At 33.6% G+C, this 23,869-nt stretch overlaps 1 protein-coding gene across 3 annotated transcripts in view; it reads left to right on the top strand.

Moving 5' to 3' along the window:
* Positions 1 to 23,173, top strand: part of GPR180 (G protein-coupled receptor 180) — a 28,869-nt gene extending 5,696 nt beyond the window's left edge. For all 3 annotated transcript variants that reach the window (XM_081046803.1, XM_081046804.1, XM_081046805.1), the window contains exons 3-9: positions 4,636 to 4,836; positions 12,289 to 12,469; positions 12,611 to 12,660; positions 15,711 to 15,868; positions 17,586 to 17,777; positions 19,750 to 19,827; positions 21,007 to 23,173. In XM_081046803.1, the coding sequence (XP_080902929.1) occupies positions 4,636 to 4,836; positions 12,289 to 12,469; positions 12,611 to 12,660; positions 15,711 to 15,868; positions 17,586 to 17,777; positions 19,750 to 19,827; positions 21,007 to 21,165 (1,019 nt within the window). In that variant the 3' untranslated portion in view covers positions 21,166 to 23,173. The remainder of the gene's footprint in view (positions 1 to 4,635; positions 4,837 to 12,288; positions 12,470 to 12,610; positions 12,661 to 15,710; positions 15,869 to 17,585; positions 17,778 to 19,749; positions 19,828 to 21,006) is intronic.
* The last annotated feature ends 696 nt before the right edge of the window (positions 23,174 to 23,869 follow it).

Genomic DNA, 23,869 nt, shown 5'->3' with positions numbered 1-23,869 from the left:
ATAGTCTCTTGTTTTCCTCCTGAGCACTTATTATAGTTACCACTTTACATTTTATTTATTTGTTAGAATATTAGTCAGTGAGAGCAGCAGGGCTCTTTTGGTCTATTGATTCATTCATTCATTCATTCATTCATTCATTCATTCATTCATTCATTCATTGACTGAGCACTTCTGTTGTTTCATGCACTATGCTAGGCACTAGTTATAAATCACGGACCAAAATACTGACACTATTCCAGTCCAAAACACTAGTGGGTGTGACAGGAATGAATCACATCAATGTGAATAAATGTGAAATTGCAATTATGATAAGTACTATGAATGTTAATTACATGATACTATGAGAATGAGAATTTAGGATACCTACTGCCGAGTTAAGCATTTACTAAGTATTGGTAGGATGAATTACCACAGAGCTTAGTGCTTAAAGGGTTTTTTGGTTGGTAGGTTGTTTCTATTTGGCACCTCAAAGTCTTTTTCTTTCTCCAATAAAAACTTACCAGGTAGATTAAAACTTAGAGCTATTGGAATCGATTTATTTTCTTGTATCACATGGTCAGTATTATACCATACACTATATATACTTGCAAAATCATAATTTGGGTATGTTCATATACCTTCAGTAATAGAACTTATGTGTACAGAGAAACAATCGGATGCAAAGGAAAGACTGCTAGACTGAGACTCACTGCTAGTGACTTATCACAAAATTTTATCTTTGAGCCACACTTTACTTATCACACTGTACACAACAAGGAAGCTAGACTAGTTTTCTCTAAGCTTTCTGAAAATCCTAAAATGCTGTGATTGTAATTATAACTCTTTAGGATGGAGTTGCATATATATATATGTATGTATGTATGTATGTATGTGTGTGTGTATATCATGCGCGTGTGTGTGTACAGAGGGTACATATATATATATATATATATATATACACATTTTAAGAAAGGAAAACTGTATTTAAATTGTAATATTCAATATATACCAATAACAAAAGCCATGTTTGACTTCTGCAATTACAAGAGGTGCTCAAAGTGGTTACCATTGGTGTCCAGACACTTCTGATTACCGTGAACTTCTGCTTGAGCAACGTTGACCAAAGTGTCCACTTGTATATATTTTTTTGGCACCCCAGTATATGGCTATAACTTATAAAACTTCTTGGTGTTGTTTCTTTTTCTACTTTCCCTTCCTCTTTCCTACTCTATCGAGTGTAAGGGTATTCTTTGGAATTGTTGGGATGGAAGATCTCAGGAAACACGAACATTTAAAGAAGAAGATTCTTTTGTTAAATTTGGGGGCCAGAAATAAATTAAGTTCTGGTGAGATATATCACTTTCCACAGATTTCATCAATTTTTTTTCCAATTACAAAAGCCAAGTCTTAAGTTAGGAGCTTTAGTGCACTGAAACAAAAAGCATATCTTTAAATTCATGACAGTGTAGCAGTACCAAATATTTTTCAATACATCTTTGTAGAAATAATTCTAATTTCCTGGCCACTAATGAGACTTTTAAGAATTAATAGCCTTTCACCCACTTGGTAATGAGTTCATTAACTATGCCTAATGCCTATGTAAAACCTTACTACTTCTGAACTATGAAAAGACTATCAGATTTGAAAAATCCCCTCGTGTCAAATGTGGCTTGTGATATACATTCTCCCAAATTAATGTTTGAGAAATTATTTTTCTGTCTTCCTTTGTTCTCTTTTAGTAATTTCATTAAACATCAGCTTAAAAATATTATAGAAACTATTTTGTAGGTTTTTAAAGCAAGCAAACAAGACATTTAAAAGCCCTGAAAATAAGTTTCTATGTAAAATAAATTAACAAGGAGATTCAGAGTAATTTGCTGTCAGATTAAAAGAGCTAAATATAATTTTGTATATAAAATATACATATTAAGGGATGTCTTTGTACATTATATGCATATGTTTCCTTTCTACATTTGGTATGTTTATAAGTCATTTAAAGGTGTTAGTATATTATTATTCTGTGTATTTTTGTTAACAATATTTACTTACTTTTATAATATAATTGAATAATTAGCTATTCAACCCCATTCCCTACAATTCTAGTTTTGTTCGTATTTGAAGTACTAATTACATCAGCATAGAATATGCGTGCTGTGCTGTAGTCTTTTGTCTCAAAAACAATGAACACACAGTTTTGTCAAGAGGCTTGTTTCCCAGGCCTGCAGCAGAAGGCAGTAAGACAAAAACTGAAGTCACTATCACTTTATGAAACACACTATTGTTTTAATTTGATGTAAATCAGCATAATTTAAAATGAAACATTAACAAGTATATTGGTGAAAATATAGTGGTTAATTTTTATATTGTTTTATCTATGAGGAAAAAGTGTAAGTGATAGAACAACATCTTAGCAGAGTTTTTATATAATGAGGTCCAGATTACGTAATTGCAAGCTGTACATTTCTGAGCTATTAATACTTACTGATTATATATTGCATTCTTATTAAAGGTCTTCAAATATTTAACAGAAATTAGAGTCTTTGTTACATTGTTCCAGAAGCTATATAGTAAAGAAAACAGTATTACTGTCAGCTAAATTAAGATAATAAAAAAAGCCAGTGCTGTGGTATTGTTGATAAAATCATCTTGTCCAATTTAACTGCTATTAATGAAATTCCCAATCATAAAGTCCAAGTACTCAAAATTTGAATTCTGACTAGATATATCTGTATCTCATTTATAAAGATAACATTTTCCCAACTTTTTATTAGGAAAATGTTCAATCGTACAGAAAAGTTGAAAGTATAGTACAACCAACCTGAAAAGTATATATCCTTGAAAGTATATATCATTGAAAGTACATATCCTTGGCTTAGATTCAGTAATTGTTAATATTTTGTTACATTTGCTTTATATTTCTATGTGTGTGATTTTTGTTTTTAATGGAGCCTTATGAACGTAAGCTGTGGGTGTCATGAGCAATTCGACCCACCATATTTCAGCCTTCATCTTGTAAGAATAAGGATATTCTTCTCGCTATCCACATTTACCATATTACACCTAAGAAAGTGAATAATTTTGTAATGGTCTCTAAAATCTCTTCCATATGCAAATTTCCAGTTAAGGCATGTCTTTTATTTATTAGAAAGTTTTTCTTCAGTTGAGAATAAGATCAAGACTAGTTGCGATGTGGGGACAGTCTAGATTTGGGAATTGGGCCCATCATAATCTTACATTTTAAGAATACTTGACTTGGGACAAAATCAGACTTTTTACATAAGATTTTCGTATACCGTTTCATTTGCTCCTCACAAGAATCTGAGCTAGATCGCACAGGTATCTTAATTTTACTACTGAAAAACAAATTTAGAGAGGTTAAGTAATTTATTTGCTGAGTCATAAGGCTAGTAAGTAGTAGGGCTAAGACTTGCTCATTTAACTCTTCTACTCTTTTTATTGTACACAGCAGATGAGGCACTACTCTCCTATAACTGTGATAGTATTAGTGAGTACCTCTTAGGTCAGAATCACAGTTTTAAATTGAGAAGGGATCTTAGACATTTAGTGTTTTGTAGAGAAGGAGGTATTATTGGCACTTTGGGTGGGGGGAGGGGAGAGGGAAGGTCTTTCTTGTGTGTGACTTTACCTTGAATTACATGAGGCTTAGCATAGCCCCCTCCAAGTATCTTCTCAACTATTGTGACAACAAAACTGTCCCCACACATTTTTAAATGCCCTGGAAGGCAACAGGATTGCCCTGGATTGAGAACTACTTATTAATATAACCACATTGTTTTAAAGAAAGGAAAAGGAGAATTAACCTTTATTCAGCAAGTGCTATATGACAAGTACCATGGAAAGAGACTCATATAACTTGGTCCTTACATCAGCTCTTTGCTCTCAGTATTATCTTCATTTTACAGATGAAGAAAGTGAGTGTCATTGCTTGTGTAACTTGCTCAAGGTCACACAGAGGGTAAGTATTGGAGCCAGGATTCAAGCACAGATCTGTGTGAGGCCAACATTCATGTGCCCCTCTCCCCACCACTATTTAGACCTAACCCAGAGTAAGTCTTACATTCCTATAGTTTCTGTTTTTCCACTTGATACTTTTTTAAAGAATTACCAATCAGAAAAAGGTTTTGGAAAATCTTTTGAAAGTATTTGTCGGTCATAGTTTTTAGATGTGATTTCCTAAATTGAATACTCCCTTTTAAATTTGATTCAAATAAGTAATTTTCAAAAATGTCACTGTGATGGTTATACAGCATTGTGAATGTACTTAATGCCACAGAACTGAACACTTAAAAATCATTAAAATGATAACTTTTGTATTGTGTGGAAAAAAAATTTTAATGTCACTAACCCACTTGAAAATTTTCGCAATATTTAAAATTAAAATTGAGAGTTTCTGTGAGACCATTCTACTCATTTGTGTAATCATAGCACTTTTATAGTGATCCCTTTAGTCATGATACAGTATTTTTATCTGCTTTATGATTTACAGGCCACATACCAATACTACAACAGAGTTTGGATTTCTAAGGCAGTAAGAACTCAACAAGAGAATGTTAACTTCAAATTGATTATATGACTAAAACAATTAATACATTTGAGAGTTTTGCTTTGAAAGTGCTATTTTCTTTCTCTTTAAAGTGATCGTGAATCAGACTGAACATAATCTGACAGTGTCCCAGATTCCGTATCCACAAATGTGGTACGTGTTTTATGCAGACAAGTACACATGCAAAGATGACAATGAGAATTCTCAGGTGGAAGATATATCATTTGAAATGATGTTATTAAACCCGGACGCTGAAGGGAATCCACTTGATCATTTTAGTGCTGGAGAATCTGGTAAGAATATACTTTTAAATATATGTCCTAAATACAGAAAAAGATTTATGTACAAATGTTTTTCATGTTGTGTTTTTAGAATATTAAAATTTAAAAAACAACATATGTGTTGAACAGTAGGGAAATGATTAAATGAATCTTCTACAGGATTTTAATAGCCATACTATTAAGTTAAAAAAGCAGAACACTAAATTTTATATTGTATGATTTCAAGACTATGTTAAAAAATGCATAGGATAAATAGAAAGTGATAAAAAAAAATTAACAGATTATTTCCATATGTTGGGTGGTTAGAATTATGGATAGTCTTATTTTCCTCTACATATTTTAAATCTTTTTTTACTGATAACCTAGCATTTTTATAAACAGAAAAATATTAATAAGTTGAGAAATCTAAATTGGAAATTCAATGATAGAGATTAGAAACTGCTACTTTGTCTCACTATCCTTTCAGTAGCTTGTCTCAGCAGATTTAAGGATTACCTTTATTGGTGCTTACAGCCATTTTACCGTGTTTCCCCGAAAATAAGACCTAACCAGAAAATAAGCCCTAGCATGATTTTTCAGGATGACATCCCCTGAATGTAAGCCCTAATGCGTCTTTTGGAGCAAAAATTAATATAAGATCCGGTCTTATTTTCGGGGAAACACAGTAGGAGTGATCAAAGTTTATAATGCTTTCCAAAATTAGATTTACTCCTATGAAATATTTCATCAAAATTTTAGATTGTGTACTTTACTACTGAAGTGAGATACGTAGCCCAAACAGAAATGAATGACTTCCTGTGATTCATGATAGACATGCCATAAAGGATCCTAATACATTTGTAAATTAACATGTCAGAATGAAAACTAGATCTGTAGGACATCTGTCAAAGAAAAAGGGGGCCAGCCCGGTGGTTCAGGTGGTTGGAGCATCACGCTCCTCCCTGGTTGGAGGTTGCCAGCTCAATTTCTACATGGACCAATGAGCTGCGCCCTCTACAGTTAAGATTGTGAACAACGACTCTCCCTGGAGCTGAGCTGCCCTGAGCAGCTGTGGGCTGCTGAGTGCTGCCACGGGCTATGCCGCCATGAGCGGCTGGTGGCCCCCATGAGTGACCAGCAGCCAGCTAGCAGCCGAGGATCAACAACTGGCGACCGACTGCCTGGGGGGGCTGCAAAGCTCATAAAACCAGCATGGGCCAGAGAGCTGTGTCCTACACAAGACTGAGAAACAATGGCTTGAAAGGGAGTAGGGCAGGGAAGGTGGAAGAAGGGGAGAAAAGAAAAAAGAAAAAAAGAAAAGGAATTCATGAGTTCATTACCCATTTGGAAGAGTCAATCTGCTAAAATTCAGTCTCATTACATTTCATTCGCTATCAAGGTGGGTGGGTAGAGGGAGGGCAGGAGTTGAGGCTACATTTTACCAAAGCGATTGTTTAGTTCAAGGTGTAAATTGCCACAGGTAGAAAGGCAACTCACGGAGGATGTGTTATGGACAATACGTCACAATTTAATGTATAAAAAGATAAACTTTTAATATCCTTTGGTCTGATATACATATATACGTGTGTGTATATATGTATATATCTATCTATCTATCTATATGTGTATATATGTATATATATGTATATATGAATATGAGAGGTAGAGAGAGAAAGTGGGATGCTAAATGTGTTAAAATAGTAAATTCTAAGTTTTTTCTGTAAAGGAAATGACATAAGGGTAAACTACTCAAGTTTTTGAATGCAAAGTTTAAACTTAACAGTTAAATTTCACTTAATGGTAATTTAGATCAGTGTAGATAGTTATTGGAAGTTAATTCAGCCCTACTGTTCTACTGTTTCTTTTATCTTTATAAAAGATGTTGGCTTTTTTTTTCATAGTATGGAAAGACATTGATAAAACCCATGTCTATTGCTGGCATTAGATTGATAGTTGGACTAAATTGTTTTTAAGGCCCCTTTTGACCTTAAGACCTCATTATTTTATATGATACTTATTTTTAGGACTGGTCAAGGCTCAACAGCAGTTAATACTCTGCTGCAGTTGCTGTACATGCAAACCCTACTGCCTCTAGTAGAGTCCAGATCAATAGACCATCCCTCTACTGTCTTCTAGGAAGTAGGCCTTTGGCGTAAGAGGTTGTTTTATTTATTTTATGAATCCAGGAGATGCTACTGGATTCTGATATGCTTTTTCTTGCTTCCTTATCTGGGTTCCCATTTCTGATCACTTTCCTCATTCCCAATTTGACTTGAACATTGACCATAGACCATAGAGTGATCAAATTTGTGTCCTGTGCCATGCTTAGGCCACTGAATGTCAGTTATACTCACCCGGGCTGATTCAGGACCTTGCCCATGTCTCCTAGTATTTTTTTCAACATCCTGAATTATGATTAGCTTTTTCTTTAGGGTTCATACTAACCATTATGATTAGGTTCTGAGGCCTAACTTCTTCTGACCTATCTTCTCCTGTGACTGATTTTGATTAGATGCTTATATTATGTCTAAAATTCTTTTTTTTTCTTTTTTTATACTAGAATGGGGAAAGTTACATTGGTCATGTCATCAACAATATTTAAGTGAGGGACAAAACCTTACTATATATAGTATGTATTTTCGTTAAGCATGGGATTCTGTGTGACGCTGGTCTGTAGGGACTGATTATCAAAGTGCTAGAAGTACTCAAAAGTATTCAAATATGTTATGTGACTAGCTTAATTCTTAAGGATTACATCATTTTATTGATTAAAGTGCCTAAAGGCCTTAACATAGCCACAAAATGTGATTAATTCTACACTGAAGTCTAAATCAGTCGTTTTCAACCCATCACTGTGTATGCATCTGGAGAACTTTAAAAAAAAAAAAAAAAGTCCACCCCCAGAGACTTAGATTTGGTTTTGGAGTGGAAGCCAAGCATGTGTAGTTGTGACCAACTCTCTGAGCTCTGAGGTTGTTTTAATGTGCGGAACCACTGGTCTAAAAGTCCATATTCCACATTGTTTTGGTAATGTATTGCTTTTAAAGTATACCCTTAAGAGGGATTCATCCTACTTTGTAGCCTCAGGTATGGAATTGGTTTCAAGGGAATAATACCCAATTGGTTCATTTTAGAAACTTTTGCTCGTTTGTCTAATTTTCTGCCATGAATAGGGAAAATTGATTTGTTATGCTTTCTACTGAGAATTAACTGTTAAACCATATAGCTGAGAGGTTTGAATTAGAATAACCTGGTGCAAATAGTTGCAATTAATGTTACATGTTATTCTGGTTAAATTTTATATTTCTTTTCTTTCAAACTAATTATGTATTTTATATCTACCAGACTTTGGTTTATCCTCTGTTTTACAGGCATGGTCTAGATTAAAAAATAATTAAACGAATGTAAGTTTGATGCCACTTGGCAAAATGCTACATAGGAATATCATGCTTTAAGTTCAATAAAATAAAACTGCTTCTTAAAAATATTAGAATCCTTATTAACTTTATGTGTGCTGTTGTTAGAAACCAAAAGAAGAAGTACCCAGAATTCTGAGAGGTAAAGCATTACCATCTAAAGTAGACTGGTTTTTATTGGTATATAAAATCTGCCATTTCACTATTTTTAAGATTCCAGATATGTTCATTTTTTCTTGTCCCTTTCTACTCTAGTATCCCAACAGATAATGGGGTTGGGTCTTCCATGTAGCTCTGGTAACATGTTGCTGATAATACACTGGAATGTTTATGGCCTAAAGTAACAGAAAACACTAATGCAAGTGGTATAGACAATAAGGAAATTAATTATCTTACACACCAAAAATTTCCAAAGCTTGTTCAGGGTGGTTTTTTTTCAGCATCTCTCTACTCTCCTATCCTGTGACTGTCAACTTTGGCTGTCTGTATTTGTGGGTTCTGCATCTGCAGATTCAACCAACCACAGATTGAAAATGTTAAAAAATAATCATAATAATTCTGGAACATTCCAAACAGAAAAACTTAAATTTTCCAATATGCCAAGCATTACGCTAAATCCATGCGAATGAAGTGATATGTAGGCATACCCTGCTGGAGCCACCAGCTACTTTCCCAGATCCTCAGCCTCTCTCTAGCAATTGTTGTTTGAACATTGTTCATCTCACATCTCTTTAGTGTGCCATTTTATATAAGGGATTGAGCATCCACGGATTATTGATATCCACGGAAGTCCTGAACCAATCCTCCTTGGATACTGAGGGATTTTGAGGGATGGCAAAATTGAATATCTCTTTTTTTTTTTAAGAGCAAGGAAACCTTTCCCAGAGGCTCACTTGTCACATTTCATTGACCAGAACTGGGTCACATGCCTTTACTTTACAACATCATGAGAAAAATGTAAGTGAAGTTGTCAAAAAGAAGATAAGGGTACACTAACGTGTCAAAGTAATGGGTTAGGCTTATCTCTTATTGGCAAGGGTATTGGAATTTATCTGATTGGTTTAGACGAATCAAGAAAAATCTTGAAACAAGAGAAACAAATGAGAAACAAAAACTCATAAACACAGACAATAGTTGAGTGGTTACCAGAGGGGGTGGTAGATGAGGGAAAAGGGCATCAAATATATGGTGATGGAAGGAGAACTGACTCTGGGTGGTGAACACGCAATGGGATTTATAGATGATGTATAACAGAATTGTATACCTGAAATCTGTATAACTTTACTAGTAATTGTCACCCCAATAAACTTTTTAAAAAAAAGAAAGAAAAAAGAAAAATCTTGAGACACTGGAGGGTGGGGTGGACATTGGGCTCTGAGACAGCAAGCATTGTAAGCAAGAGTATTCCAGGTGCTGCTCTGTGACACAATGACTCTGTCCCCTTCTCTTCCCCTCTTTTCTCCCATATCCTATTAGTTAGCTAGAGATGAATTTTTTGAAGCTGTCCTATAAGTTTTCATCCTACTGAATTTTCCAATGCTTCTTCCCATTAAGCTTGTCTTAAAGTCTGTACATTTTGTAAAAACGTACGTGTTTGTCACCTATTGCATGCTCATTTAAGAGTATTTCATGTGTAGGTAAAATTTAATGCCTAGTATCTATCTCTTTTAAAATTAGATTTTAATTTCAAAGTGAACAGATTGCTTTCTTGTGAAGGATGGTGGCAGACCCAAAGTAAAGTTGTTAACCGAAGAGGAAAAAACAGACTTTTTTTCTGGAAGTGATTTATTTAAAAGAACAGTGAGTGCAGAACCAATATTTTATCTTTAAAGTTATCCTTGGACAGGGTCAAGGTAGGAATAATTTAGGTAAAAACAAAGTATAGGGCAAATGTCCTAGTTGAAGTTATTTGATATATTATCTCAAAATTTATTGATTATAATGTTCTAAAAGATACATTTAATCTTGAATAATTCTAAAACATTTTTTTGCTGGTGACATGTCTTATTTTCAAAAGTTTCTCTCTTTCCTATATTATTTTGATTAGTCAGTAAATCATTTAAGGATTTTCTTTTCATGGTGGATTTGTAACCTAATGGGTCTGCAACTTTATCTTGTAAGGAATTATAAATAAAAACTTAAATAGAATTCCATCTTTAATTCTTTATACCAAGAAGGAGAGATAAAAACCAAGATTTAAAACGCGCTAGCAAAAAGAATTTTACTGACACAGTTACAATATGTTTAGCATATTTTCCATCTTGTTCCATTACCATAACAATCCCAGGCTTATTGTCCCATTATTTCTAAAGCTGGGATACTTGTCTATATAAGAAATTTTTAAAAGAAAATATGCCTTTTCTGTTATTTCATCATCTCTTCCTGAAGTCTAAATATGCCTTTTCACTTGGAATATATAGTGGACTACCAGCATTTATGAATGTAGAGCAGGAGAGACCCCCAGTGGTTGAAATACTTAACCTCTTTTTTTTTTCTCCTAACCATGCCAAAACTATGATTGAGATTGGACTATTTATTGACTATTTTCCCTACTACTTGTATCTTCTGAATTGCTTTTCTAAAATTGTTTTCCATATAATGGAAGTATTCCCTTCTCTGCCTATTGATTGGAGTTTATCCCAAATGAGATATTGGAGCAGATTCACAATTGGAATGGAAGTGATTGCAATTTAGACTGATCCTCCACAGATTTCAATAGAGACAGGTCTATTCATAGCCACTGTCACTGTACTGTAGTGTTATTTAGGTAAAATATAAAAGTCCTAATAGTATTAGGAACTAGCTTTAGATGTAACCAAATAAATGTAAGCCATTCAATTCAAAGCTAGCCCTCTAGTTTATTATAAAATTTTTCTGAAATTTCTGAAAAATTAAGACACAGTCAAAAGATTCCAAGTAGCAGAGAAAAATGGGTATTTATCTTGAGGATGCATGAAGACTGCTGAAAAGCTGCTAGTAGAAACTAGAGGCCACTTAATGACAGGCACGATTTTTAATATAAAATCTGCACATTTGTTCTTGTCTTTACCATCCAGTTCCCTTTGCTCATTCAGTATTTCAGTGTACTCAAAATTTTTATTTTATCGTGGCTTGGTTTGACTCCTTTGGCCTATCCCAATATGAACTCCTTTCAACTTCAGTTTCTTTTGCCAAATCCTTAGCATTCTTTATGGTTTGATTTCCCAAGAGAATATGATTAGCTTAGCTTACCTTTGAGAACCAAAGTATGCTGTTGGCCAATGGCTAGTCTTTGGATTGGTAGCCATTTAGCCAGGTGTTATAATTTAAGGTAACTGTGGAACACAGTCACATGATCATCATAGTGTTTCCTCTTTCATAAGAGCTGAAGATAGTTCACTTCAGAAGGGGACTCTGGTCATGACAAGGATATTGAAGCTTTATCCAAATGGAAACTTAAGATCATGGTACATTCCAGAGCTGTGGTTCTCATGCTTTAGCTGTATCAGAATCACCTGAACGGCTGACTTATTAAAACACAGATTTCTGAGCCCTGCTCTCAGAGTTTTTGATTCAGTAGATCTGGGATGGGGCCCAAGAATTTACATTTCCAACAAGTTCCCTGGTGATGCTGTTGCTGCTGGCCCAGGGCTCACACTTTGAGACCCACTGTCAAGGTGTTTTATACAATTGTTGACGGACTAAATCTGTGCCCAAGTGTCTTACGAAAGAAATCCACTTTGGAGTTAAAAAGTATGTCTACCAATGCTGAAATCATTGTTTTAATTTACTGTTTTTGAACAAAACTATGATCTTATGGTTAGGCTTTGGGCTTATTCTCTGGGTGACCGCCATGCTTTTTTATAGATTGACTTTAACCAGTTTAGTTTAATCTGCCTACTTATAGTTAAAGCTATCCAAAAGTATAAAATTCTTAAGTTTCAATAATCTTCTTTTTTTCTTTCTTACAAAAGTGAATGGTTTGACTCCAGTTAAAAAATAAGAAATATGTTGACAGGAAGATTTGAAAGCAACCCAACACTATAACTGGCTTGTTTTACTGAAGCAAACTCCTTTCTTCTCTTCACAGGGTTACATGAGTTCTTTTTTCTCCTAGTCCTAGTGTACTTTGTGATTGCTTGCATTTATGCTCAATCATTGTGGCAGGCTATTAAAAAAGGAGGACCCATGCACATGATTTTAAAAGTTCTGACAACTGCATTGCTGTTACAAGCTGGTTCAGCTTTAGCTAATTACATTCATTTCTCCAGGTAACTCACAACCACTAAAACTGTGCCCATCATTAAGTCTAATTAATCCTAATTAGTCCACCAAAATTATGCTTGATTTGATATGAACAATTTTTTTCACATTTGTAATTTACATTAATACTCTCCTCTTCAATTCCTCAGTTACTCCAAAGATGGAATAGGGGTACCTTTTATGGGAAGTTTGGCAGAATGTGAGTATCTTTCTGAGCTTTTTTTAAAAATGTAAACCTGTTATCTGCTTCTTGTTTGTTTTCCTTCTTTGTAAATTTTTTTGTCATAATACAATTTTTCTATTCAAGGTTGATTTGAATTTAGCATGACTGAAAACAGGGCTACAGATTAGTGCCCATATGTCCTGTTTAGTTTCTACTTAATATAGGTAATGTGTGCAGCTCTCTGTTTTTAGAGCATATTTATATGCGTTCTCTCATTTTGTTCTCTATAAAACTTCAGTGAAGTGTAGGTTTGCTTTTCTCTATTTTTCAGATAAAGGATCTGGGCTCAGTGGCATGAAGCAAATTTCTAAATGTGAGTCCGCTATGGAGTGGTAGCATCAAGACTCACACCCAAGTTTTCTGACCCCACGCTGAAGTTTCTTCCCCCTATTTTCATCCCTTTTTTACTCTTTTTCTCTATTCTGACCCAGAGCCATAGAATATACCTATAATTGAGCTGATCTCACAGATATATCACACACACACGGTGCCAAAAAAAGTATACACATTGTAAGAAAGAAAAACTCTTAAAATTGTAATACTTAATATATACCAATAACAAAAGATGAATACAAGTCAGGTTTGACTTCTGCAATTACAAGAGGTGCTCATCAGAGTTGTTACCGTCAGGGTCCAGACACTTCTGATTACTGCAAACTACTGCCTGAGCAACGTTGACCAAAGTGTTCACTTCTATACATTTTTTGTCACCCCCATTTTACATATATATATATATATACATGTGTATGTATATATGTACATATATACATATATATATATATGAACTCTTATGAGTTAAGCATGATGTAAAATAATATTTAAAAGTGTCTATAAGCATGACTTTTTAAAGGGAACTTCATAGGGACATCAGGTCATATGCTATTCTCAGTCCTGGAAAACTAGTTGAGATTTGCTCTAAAAACTCAGATTCTGAATATAGCACCATTCTTGGGTTTACTTTTCCTTATATTTCCATATTTCTCTTCTAATCTCATCACTCTTTAAAAGGGTATTTTATGGTAATCTCTGTTATCATCTCAGGACCCACTTATCCTGATTTAGCTGCCTATTTTAAGATTCTGAAACTTCTAAAACCTTTCATTTTCCTTGTGAAGAGAATACGTACTGTTCACCTACTGAGCATGAACAAGAATTGCTTCTCCTTTTTTAACATATTCTAGAACCCTGGTTTCTCCCATTCCTTTCTCTTAGGTAATTCAGGATATATGACAGAATCACAGAATATTGTAAAGCTGGACAGAACCTTAGAAATAATTTAGCTTATGCTTTTTAGATGAGGCAATTTTTGCCTCTAAAGAGGCAAAAGACACAAAAGCCCATCAGTGGCAAAGCTATTAAACTCAAGAAGGACTTTTGAAATTTTGTATCTGCTATACATAAAACAGTGTATTTGTCTGGCATCTTCACTGTAGGTTAAAAAGCAAAAGCATTTTTTAAAAAACTACAGTAAATGTATGTTGCTCATTTTGGTAGTTCTGACAACAAGTTTGGTTAGTTAAATGATTAAAATTTCGAGATTTTTAATCAAATCCCACATAATGGGATTTTTGTGTGATCTGTACATTTTATCTACAGTTAGGTTATTTTTAAACAACAAATAAGCAGTGTTTGCTTATCCTCACAGTTATAGTATTATACCTATATGTACATTATTTAGTATATAAAGAAAGGAGCCAGAAAATCAGGTGTTTCCTAACCCCCCCACCCATGTAGGTTTTTTTTTGTTAATTAGCAATTTATGTAGGAATATTCCTTTGGGTATAATTTCTTTATCTAAGTAACTGAATATGTATTTGTGAAATGTTTAATAAAAATAATTGGCATCAAAGTCATTTAAAGTCTATGATGAAAGAAAACTGTGCTTGATCTGAAAGACCATGCCATTTTATATCATTCAAATGTAGTGACAGTTCATTATCAGAATTCACTATTACAAGTATAAATGTAGAGTATACAGTTATAATTTGAATGGCAGAACAGGGGGGAAATACATCGAAATATATATATGAAAAAGTATATTATTAATAGGTTTTTGGCTTGTAACTTTTAAATATAATATTGTACTATAACTAGTTTTATTTGTTTCCCAAAGAATATCTTTATATAAAACAAGTAAAAGTTGTACACATCATAGTTATGGATGGCAATTTGAAGAAAGCTTTAATTTTGTGAAATTGTGATCATGTTTATTCCAGAATTTACATCAAAATATACTATGATAAGAAAGTGATAATTTTTTTAAAATCAGTAAACACTAGCTTCTAAAATAAGTGTGCATGGAACATAAAGTATTTATCGACTATTAAAGCATTATTCTCTTGTAGCAGTGAACTTGATGCTTGCAGTTTTGTGGCATCCTTTTTAAAGGAGGAGGCTTCCCCTGCAATGTAAGTGATGGCCACCTGGTGGCACATCACACTAACGCGTGGAGTATTTCAATTTTGGAGTCTTCAGGACTCCAAAGCCAACAGAATTAATCGGATGTTACTGTAGCTATGCATTTTATTGTCATGCTATTTCTTATTAATAGTTTTAGAAAATACTCTTCACATTGTAGTTCAGCCATCAAAAAAATTAGCAACAGAGAAATGAAGTCATCAGTATTCTTTACATTGTAGAAGTTATGTTTAAAATTTGTTTCTTTTAATAAATAGTAAGATATAGAGAACAGGATTATGTAGTTAGAAAAGCTAAGAAAAATGGGAAACAAAAAGATTTGAAGTTTATCTTAATAAATATATGATATAGCCTATGTGTATACACATATATATGTGTACATGTATGTTTATGTACATAAAATAAGACTGTTGCCTTTGTTTTAACTGTTCTCATAAATTTACAAATTTAATGGCAACATTTTACTTCTTTAGAATTGTTATTCATGAATGTCTCTTACTACTGAATTTCTTCAGCTTCTCTTTGTGGTTAAAAATATATTCTCAACTCAGAAGGATCGTTCTTTGTATTATGAAACCTTGGTTGACTTTGGTTTTCATTTCCATTAGTTTTTGACATCGCTTCCCAAATTCAAATGTTATACCTACTTCTGAGTCTGTGCATGGGTTGGACAATAGTCAGAATGAAAAAGTCTCAAAGCAGACCTCTCCAGTGGGATTCTACTCCTGCTTCCACTGGCATTGCTGTGTTCATTGTCATAACACAAGTGAGTATTGACATTCAATGTTTCTGCTTTTCAGTATTCAGAAATGTGTGATTGAACATATCTCATTTCACAATGGAAACCTGGGGCCCATGAGGAATATGTGTCATTTTAAAGTGTGAACTTAAAGAGTGACAGGTCAGATAATCTATTACTCTTTTGAGTGTTGAATTTAATTGTAATTTAAGCTTTCTATCAGCTTATTCCAGCACAATATGTTTAATATTAGGTGAGATTCTCATTTCCTACTTAATAGCTTTCTTTCATATTTTCTAACATATAGTAAGTATTCAACATTAAATGAGTGAATCAATGAATTTGAGATTCATTGATAGGCAAGGATTGTTAGGTCCAATTCTACTACTTTATACATGAAATAATGCAAGTGAATATCTGAGCTCAATGAAAAAGCCAAATGTAGAATAAAAGAGAATGGGATCTTGTTTTTGAAAACAATTACAAAAATAAATTTGGTCTTTTGGAAAGGTCCTCTAAGCCTTTTTTTCCTTCTCTACCAATAGTATAGACATTATTCTAGGATCTCCATATGCCTATGTGCAGTGGATTTATAAAAATCAAAAAGAAAGATGTAGACATAAAACTTTGTACTGAGTTTGTGCCCATCATTGGCTATAGATGAGAATGAAATATATACCTGGGCTCTGTAAAGGATATTATACTTTAAGTTTTAATGCATTATTAAATAAATTCCAAACTCATTAGTAAAGAGTAAAGTCTGTGCTTTATTCTTCTGTGCACCTCTAGTATTTATTTAGTACAGTAGTTGCTGAGTGAATTAGGTATATTAAATTTACATGATTGATTTTAGAAAGAGATCATATCATAGATAGTGATATTTAGAAAGAAGATAATGCCAGGAAGGGAGGGCTAATGAGAAAGAACTGAATTAGAAGTGATTACAGTAAGGGCAATATTATACCAACTTAATGTTTTTGATTCAGGATTTGTGGAGAATAGTGTTAATAGCAGGTTAGATTCTCATTTTTCAATTCATACCTTTTTGAAATTCAATTTTTATTATTTCCTTGTAAATTTATTACCATAGACAAATACAAATTAAGAATTGAGATCATGACACTACCCTAGAGTGTCTATGAGCATTTGTGAAGAATACAATAGGGACGGCCCTGGTCCTCCATAGCCCGACAAGGCAGAGCACACAGGCAACCAGAGGCTGTGTAGATACATACTTATGTTCCATGGGTCATGTCTTCGCGTATGTATACACATTGTGAGATAATCACAAGTCTGGTAACATATCCATTACCTCACATAGATAGCAGGAAATGGTAGTTCTATAATAGCACTTTTTTTTTTTTGATAAAAGTTAAGTTTAGAAATGTAGGTAATAAAGTGTTGAAGTAAGAAAGAGATGGAGTTAGAAAAAAGTTTATATTTATTCTCTTAATCTTTTCAACTTATTTTCATCCTTAGAGATGTCTTACTTGAGTCACAGTAGCAATAGCATTTCTTATATTTTGTAGGCGGTCTCATTTGATAATCTTATTCTCTAGTTTAGGGTGTCAACAAGGAAAAGACCACCTGTGCTTTATTAACTGACAACTTTATAGTCTGATAAAGCTTAGAACCTCTTAGGCATGTTTATATACTGTTTAAAGAGATGTTTAAAAGGGATGAAAAAATACTTTACCATAAGTAGGTATGATTTTTTTTCTCTAAATGTATTATTTTTTTGCAGAGTATTTTGCTATTTTGGGAACAGTTTGAAGATACCAGGCCTCACAGCTACCATTCACACCACAGCTTAGCGGGGATCCTTCTAATCATTTTAAGAATTTGCCTAGCGTTGTCCCTAGGCTGCGGACTCTACCAAATCATCACAGTGGAGAGAAGTACACTAAAAAGGGAGTTCTACATCACGTTTGCCAAAGTATGGGTTTGGTGGGAAAATGGCTTCTTCTGAGCATCAACTTTGTTCTGCTTTCTTTAGGAAGTTAATAAGCAACCACATGCCAACATTAAACTTTGATTATGTGTCAGGCACTACTGTAAGCCCTTTGTGTGCTTCACAACCTCATTTAATCTTCACAACCTATGAGATAAACCCATAGAATAGTTTTCATGTAATTTTTAGCAGGTCAATTTTGCCTGGCTTGCGATTTCTTTATCAATAGGGATTCCACATTTTTTCTATAGTACTGGAATTTTTTTAGAAATTAAAATACAGTTTACATTTCTCAAAAGACAGTTATATTAATTGACTACGAATTGTTACTCTCAGAATCATACAGTGGTTTAAAATAAACCATGAGGAGTTATCCTTCAGCATAAGCAGATAGAACCAGGAGGATGAGTGTGTATTGTTTTAGCCATTTCACTGCATCCGTATAAGATGTTCACTGTATTCCCCGTCTCTGTGTCCCTCTTATGATAGTGTGATCTACCGTGTTTCCCCGAAAATAAGACCGGGTCTTATATTAAGTTTTGCTCCAAAAGACACATTAGGGCTTAAGTTCAGGGGATGTTCTCCTGAAAAATCATGCGAGGGCTTATTTTCTGGTTAGGTCTTATTTTCGGGGAAACACAGTAAGAGCAAATTTGATTTTTTTTCTATACCCATTTAATAAAGGAAGAGATCAGGACAGAGATTGGGGCAGTAACATTACAAACCTCCCTCCCTAGAGGTTGTTTTTCTGTCAGATTGAGACAATCCATATTCTTTCATCTTGAGAACTTTAAACAGCATTCTGATAAGCTGTTTATTCAGCCCACTCTAGTGCACAAAGTCTGAGCAGTCAGAGGCAGCGGTGGAAGAAGCGCCAGATTCCTTCTTTGGTCCTAGAGTAGAGCGTTTTACAGCTGCTGCTGCAGCCCTAGGAACCCCCTTCAGGCTTCTGAGCACCAAAGAGGCAAGAAGACGTCATTTGCTTTTGAATTTTTCACAGGGATCATAGTGCCTATTTTTTAAAATTTAGTGTATATGTAAGGTGTTTAGAAACTAAATTTTTTCTTTTGTTTTGTTTAAAATAGTACCATTTTTCTTGAATTTAAAAGTTATTTTTATATGTTATAATTTAACTTTTTGAATAGGTTCAAACATCCAAAAGTATATAAAGGATAACAAAATGTGTTTCTTACCTCTCTCCCATCTATTCAGTTATCACCTCCTCATATAATCACTGTTATTAATTTTTAATCTATCCTCCCAGAGAATTTTAATATACATCCTATATATTTCCCTCCATTTTTATATAAATAGTAGCATGCATGCTAAGCACATTTTCTACACATTTTTTTCTTTACCTTCAATACTCTAAGCATCTCAACAGCTACTATTTATTAACTTATTATTTTATTTCAAATTTAATTTTGGAAAAGAAAATACATTGCCATGGTTCTAGGAAAAATAGAAAAGAAATATTTGAAGAGTATAATGTTAAAATGTTTTCCATTCTTACTTGCCCAGTTCCACTCTCTTCTGTACTAACAACCCTCAAATAGGTAACCACTATCAGTTTTTGTGTATTCTCACATATTTTCTTTGTATATCTACATGCAAATATGAATATACATGCTTATTTTTTTACAGAAATATTACACATTTGTACCTTGCTTTCTTCAATTATTAATTTGTTACTTAATGTATTTATAGTATATCAAAATGTGTGTATGTAAAATATTTAAGATTTTATATATTCCAGAAAATACCCATTTGATTAGAAACAAAATATTAATGTCATAGCAACAGCAAATTATTTCTATATTTTATTGCAAGTTCTACTCTAAAAGTTGATTGAGATCTATCCGGATCTCCTAAATATGCTATTAATGTTTTTGGTCTGCTACATTCTGAAAATAAAGATATCGCTGCACTTATTTGACTTATTTTTTATTTGTTTCAGGGCTGTATCTTGTGGTTTTTATGCCATCCAGGTCTTGCATGTATTTCTTTCATGTTTAATGACTACCAAAGAGATAAGGTAAGTAATATACATGATAAAAAAGTTTGTTGTAGTCTTTATTGAGAAATTATTGAAGTAGGAAAGGCCTGTTTATCCATTCAGAGATTTCTAGAGTTCTTTAAAATAAAACTTTGAAATAAAATATTAAATTGGTGATTAAATAAATTAGAAGTTCAAAATATAAAAAAAAATTTTTAAGTTAGTTATAAGCAAAATGATGGAAAATAGCTTTGTTACTCATATTTTAGACTATTTCAGAATGCTATTCTATAAATTAAATTAGAGAATTCATAACACATCTTTGTTAAGAAAAATATGACTAAAATTTTTTGCTGTGTAATGGTAAAGATCAAGATAGATTTATAAAAATCAATCTAGTTACTTTAACAGACTGCAGACTAGAGTGCCACACTCAAGTATGCCTCATTTTGATTACGTTGATACCTACTTACTGGTGAACAGCTCCATCGTTTCAAAGTAGAGTTCTGCCAGGACCCCTTTACAAGTAATGCAGTATGAACACACCAATGTGTCTTGAGCCTGAGGTATTTACTGAGGGTAAATAGGTAGGAAGGTAGTCTACAAAAATAGAGAAGTGACTTAAGAATTTTTGAAAGGGCTTTTAGAGTACTCTTCAAGATTCAGGTAGGGGCATGCTTTATTCCTATTACTATATTAACCAGAAACTGATTTTTATTGTTTCTGTAGTGTGTGTACCCTAAGGAGAGAATGACATAGCAAATTATTCTTTTGCACCTAATTTTGGCATTTCTAAACTGTTAATGGAATTTTACCTTTGAACAATTACAGTTTTGAACATTAGTCATGTTTGCCAATTGAAAATTTATTTGATAAAATGTACCCGTGCTAAAACCAGAGGATGAGGAGTGTGTTTGTGTGTGTATATGGAGGGAGGGAGGGAGGGAGGGAGGGAGGGAGAGAGAGAGAGAGACATGTATACACATTTTAAGAAAGGGAAAAACTGTATTAAAATTGTAATTATACCGATAACAAAAGATGAGTACAAGTCATGTGTATATGTTTTTTTTTGGCATCCCTGATATATATAGTGTATATGTAAAATAGATATGTATGTATATATAATATATACATATGAGGTATATATAGATTCATGATAAATTGAATATAATTTCTCTGTTTTTTACATGCACTAAAAACATTCCCTTTTCTTTTCAGGTTATTACAATAGGTGTTATCCTTTGCCAGTCTGTTTCCATGGTTATTCTCTACAGACTCTTTCTATCCCACAGTCTGTACTGGGAAGTTTCTTCACTTTCCTCAGTAACACTACCACTGACCATATCATCTGGACACAAAAGTCGACCTCACTTCTGATACTTGATTTTCTTTAAAGGATAAGTGGATTGATTGAACAGAGTGCAATAAGGATCCGAATACAGTGACTTTTTTTTCATACTTTTGGTATGAAAAATTGAACAGAGAAAGCAGAGCCTGTAATTTATACAACTGCATTTAAGCAGTAACAAAACTGAAAAAAAAAATAAATGACATGTTTTTAAATAGACTTAAACTTTGAAGAGTGTTATTACAAGATTATTTATGCATTTTCCATATGGAAATAAAAATCAAAAAGAGTTATGATATTTTGGTAAGAGATTCACCACTTATAAGGCCTCATCTTATCTCAATAGTTAACTCAGGTTTAATAGTCTTATAAAAAGTAATCAATTAAATGATTGCTTGCTTACATATATCTAAACTAAGTCCAATTATGCAATCAGTGTAGTACACTGATTAAAAATTGCTTTTCTTATGCATTAAAGAAAATGCATTTCATATTATAGTTTAAAAGAACTGCAAATGAAATTACTTTAGAAAATGAATATTTGTGGGTGGGGTTTTTCTCTATTTTCTTCTATCACTTTGGCCCGAGTTCAGGTTTTAGTTTTGATTAGGAAAGGGTTTTTTACAGTTTATGAAAAATAAAATTAGATACATTACATATGTTTTAAGGACAAAGGTTTTTTAATATATGAACATTTAGGCAAAGAGACACACAGGTTTACATGTTTAAAATGAAAGAAGGAAAAACTACTATATGATAGGGTACTAAAATTTTAATCCTGATATAATTCATTTCTTTCACATTGAATCCCCAATTGTAATTAAGCCACATACACAGATTAAATTAACAGAAGCATTTCACATAAATGTGGTTTCAGTCATCAACTACCCATGAATTCCTGCCCAAGGATACTTAATCAGGATTAAATTTTCTATGAATAATTGAAAAACAAAATACTCATTGGATTTGTTATAATCCATATTGGCACTGGGTTCTAAGTAGTTACCATCTTGAATCCTTTGTAATAAAGCCATATTTTTTGTGGACGTATGCCCCAGTATTGAGTATGCTAGCTAAAATATATTCTATCAAGTGCCTATTTAGAGAATTGCTAAGTGGTTGTTGATACCTGCTGTATGAAGTGAGTGTTCCCATTGACAGACAGTCAGATTGAAAATGATTCTGTTTCTGTTTTTCAAGTTATTCAAGTCTTCATTTTTACCTCTGGCTTATTTTTTAAAAATATCTTTTAATCTACTTTCAAAGGTATTAACATTTTTAAGCAAGAAATGGTGCACTGATCTGGCAATTAAACTTTTTAATTAAATAGTTAAAATAACATAACACAACTTAAAAATAACTGTGGCTTCATTTTTGCTTTTCCCTTACATTTAGTCCCATTGGAAATGAATAGCATTCTGTTTCACTTTAAAGGCAAAATATATGTGTTTGTTACTAGCAAAATGGCAAAGTGACGAAGAAGTTCAGCCTACTCATTAAATCATCTCTGACAGTTCTTTGTAAATTATTTAATAAATGAAAGCTACAGGTTGAGACTAGAAAGTGTGGGGTATATTTTAGGTTTATATGATCTGCTGAGTGGTGCTGACCTTTTTTCCCTTACCATATCTCACTAATAACCCATTATTGTCTGTTGTGTTCAAATGTCTGTGTGCAGTTAATTAAGCTGAAAAAAAGTGAAGCCTTTTCACAAATGTTATGAACTTGCAACAATGGGAAGGAAATTATGAAATACATTACTGTGCTTGCACTTAGGAAACTGTAACACCTTTTTTTCTTTATTTTTTAATTTATGGTTGAATTTGCTGATTGTTATTCAAGAGCCATTGTGAATGAAGTAAAAACAGTTGTTAACAATGAATGTATATAAGTTTAGTAATCAAAACTCAAATTTATATTTCATAAGTCATGACATAGCATCCCCGTTTTTCTGAATGTTTACACTGAGATATGTCACAGACTATAGGAAGATACGTGTATACTGCAAACTCTAATTAAAGATCAAAACTTTTCTACATTTCTTTCTCTGTCAGCTAATGCTTTTTAAATCTATTTTTACTTTTTTTTTTTAAAGATGAATGGTCCATCAGAACTCTTTTCTTAAGAAACATTTTGTTTTTTAAAACTTAGGAAGGTATAGAGAATGTTTATTTTTAATGACATCTATAGTAATGTTAGCTCCCACGTAACTGAGTGCCTACTGTGCATGAGGCCCTTTACACTCATCACCAAGCCCTACTGCACTAGCCACGCCCCCTTTGACTGAGTATAAGAAAGAACAGGGCTGGCCTGGTGACTCAGGTCGTTAGAGCTCCGTGCTCCTAACTCTGAAGGCTGCCGGTTCGATTCCCACATGGGCCAGTGGGCTCTCAACCACAAGGTTGCCAGTTCAATTCCTTAAGTCCCTCAAGAGATGGTGGGCAGCGCCCCCTGCAACTAAGATTGAACACGGCACCTTGAGCTGAGCTGCTGCTGAGCTCCCGGATGTCTCAGTTGGTTGGAGCACGGGCTCTCAACCACAAGGTTGCCGGTTTGACTCCCCCAAGGGATGGTGGGCTGCGCCCCCTGCAACTAGAAAACGGCAACTGGACCTGGAGCTGAGCTGCGCCCTCCACAACTCAGATTGAAAGGACAACAACTTGACTTGGAAAAAAGGCCTGGAAGTACACACTGTTCCCCAATAAAGTCCTGTTCTTCTTCCCCAATAAAATC

The sequence above is a fragment of the Rhinolophus hipposideros genome, assembly GCF_964194185.1.
Source record: "Rhinolophus hipposideros genome assembly, chromosome: 4".
NCBI lineage: Eukaryota > Metazoa > Chordata > Mammalia > Chiroptera > Rhinolophidae > Rhinolophus > Rhinolophus hipposideros.
Note: the sequence above shows the minus strand (reverse complement) of the source record. Positions and strands in the feature narration are given on the sequence as shown.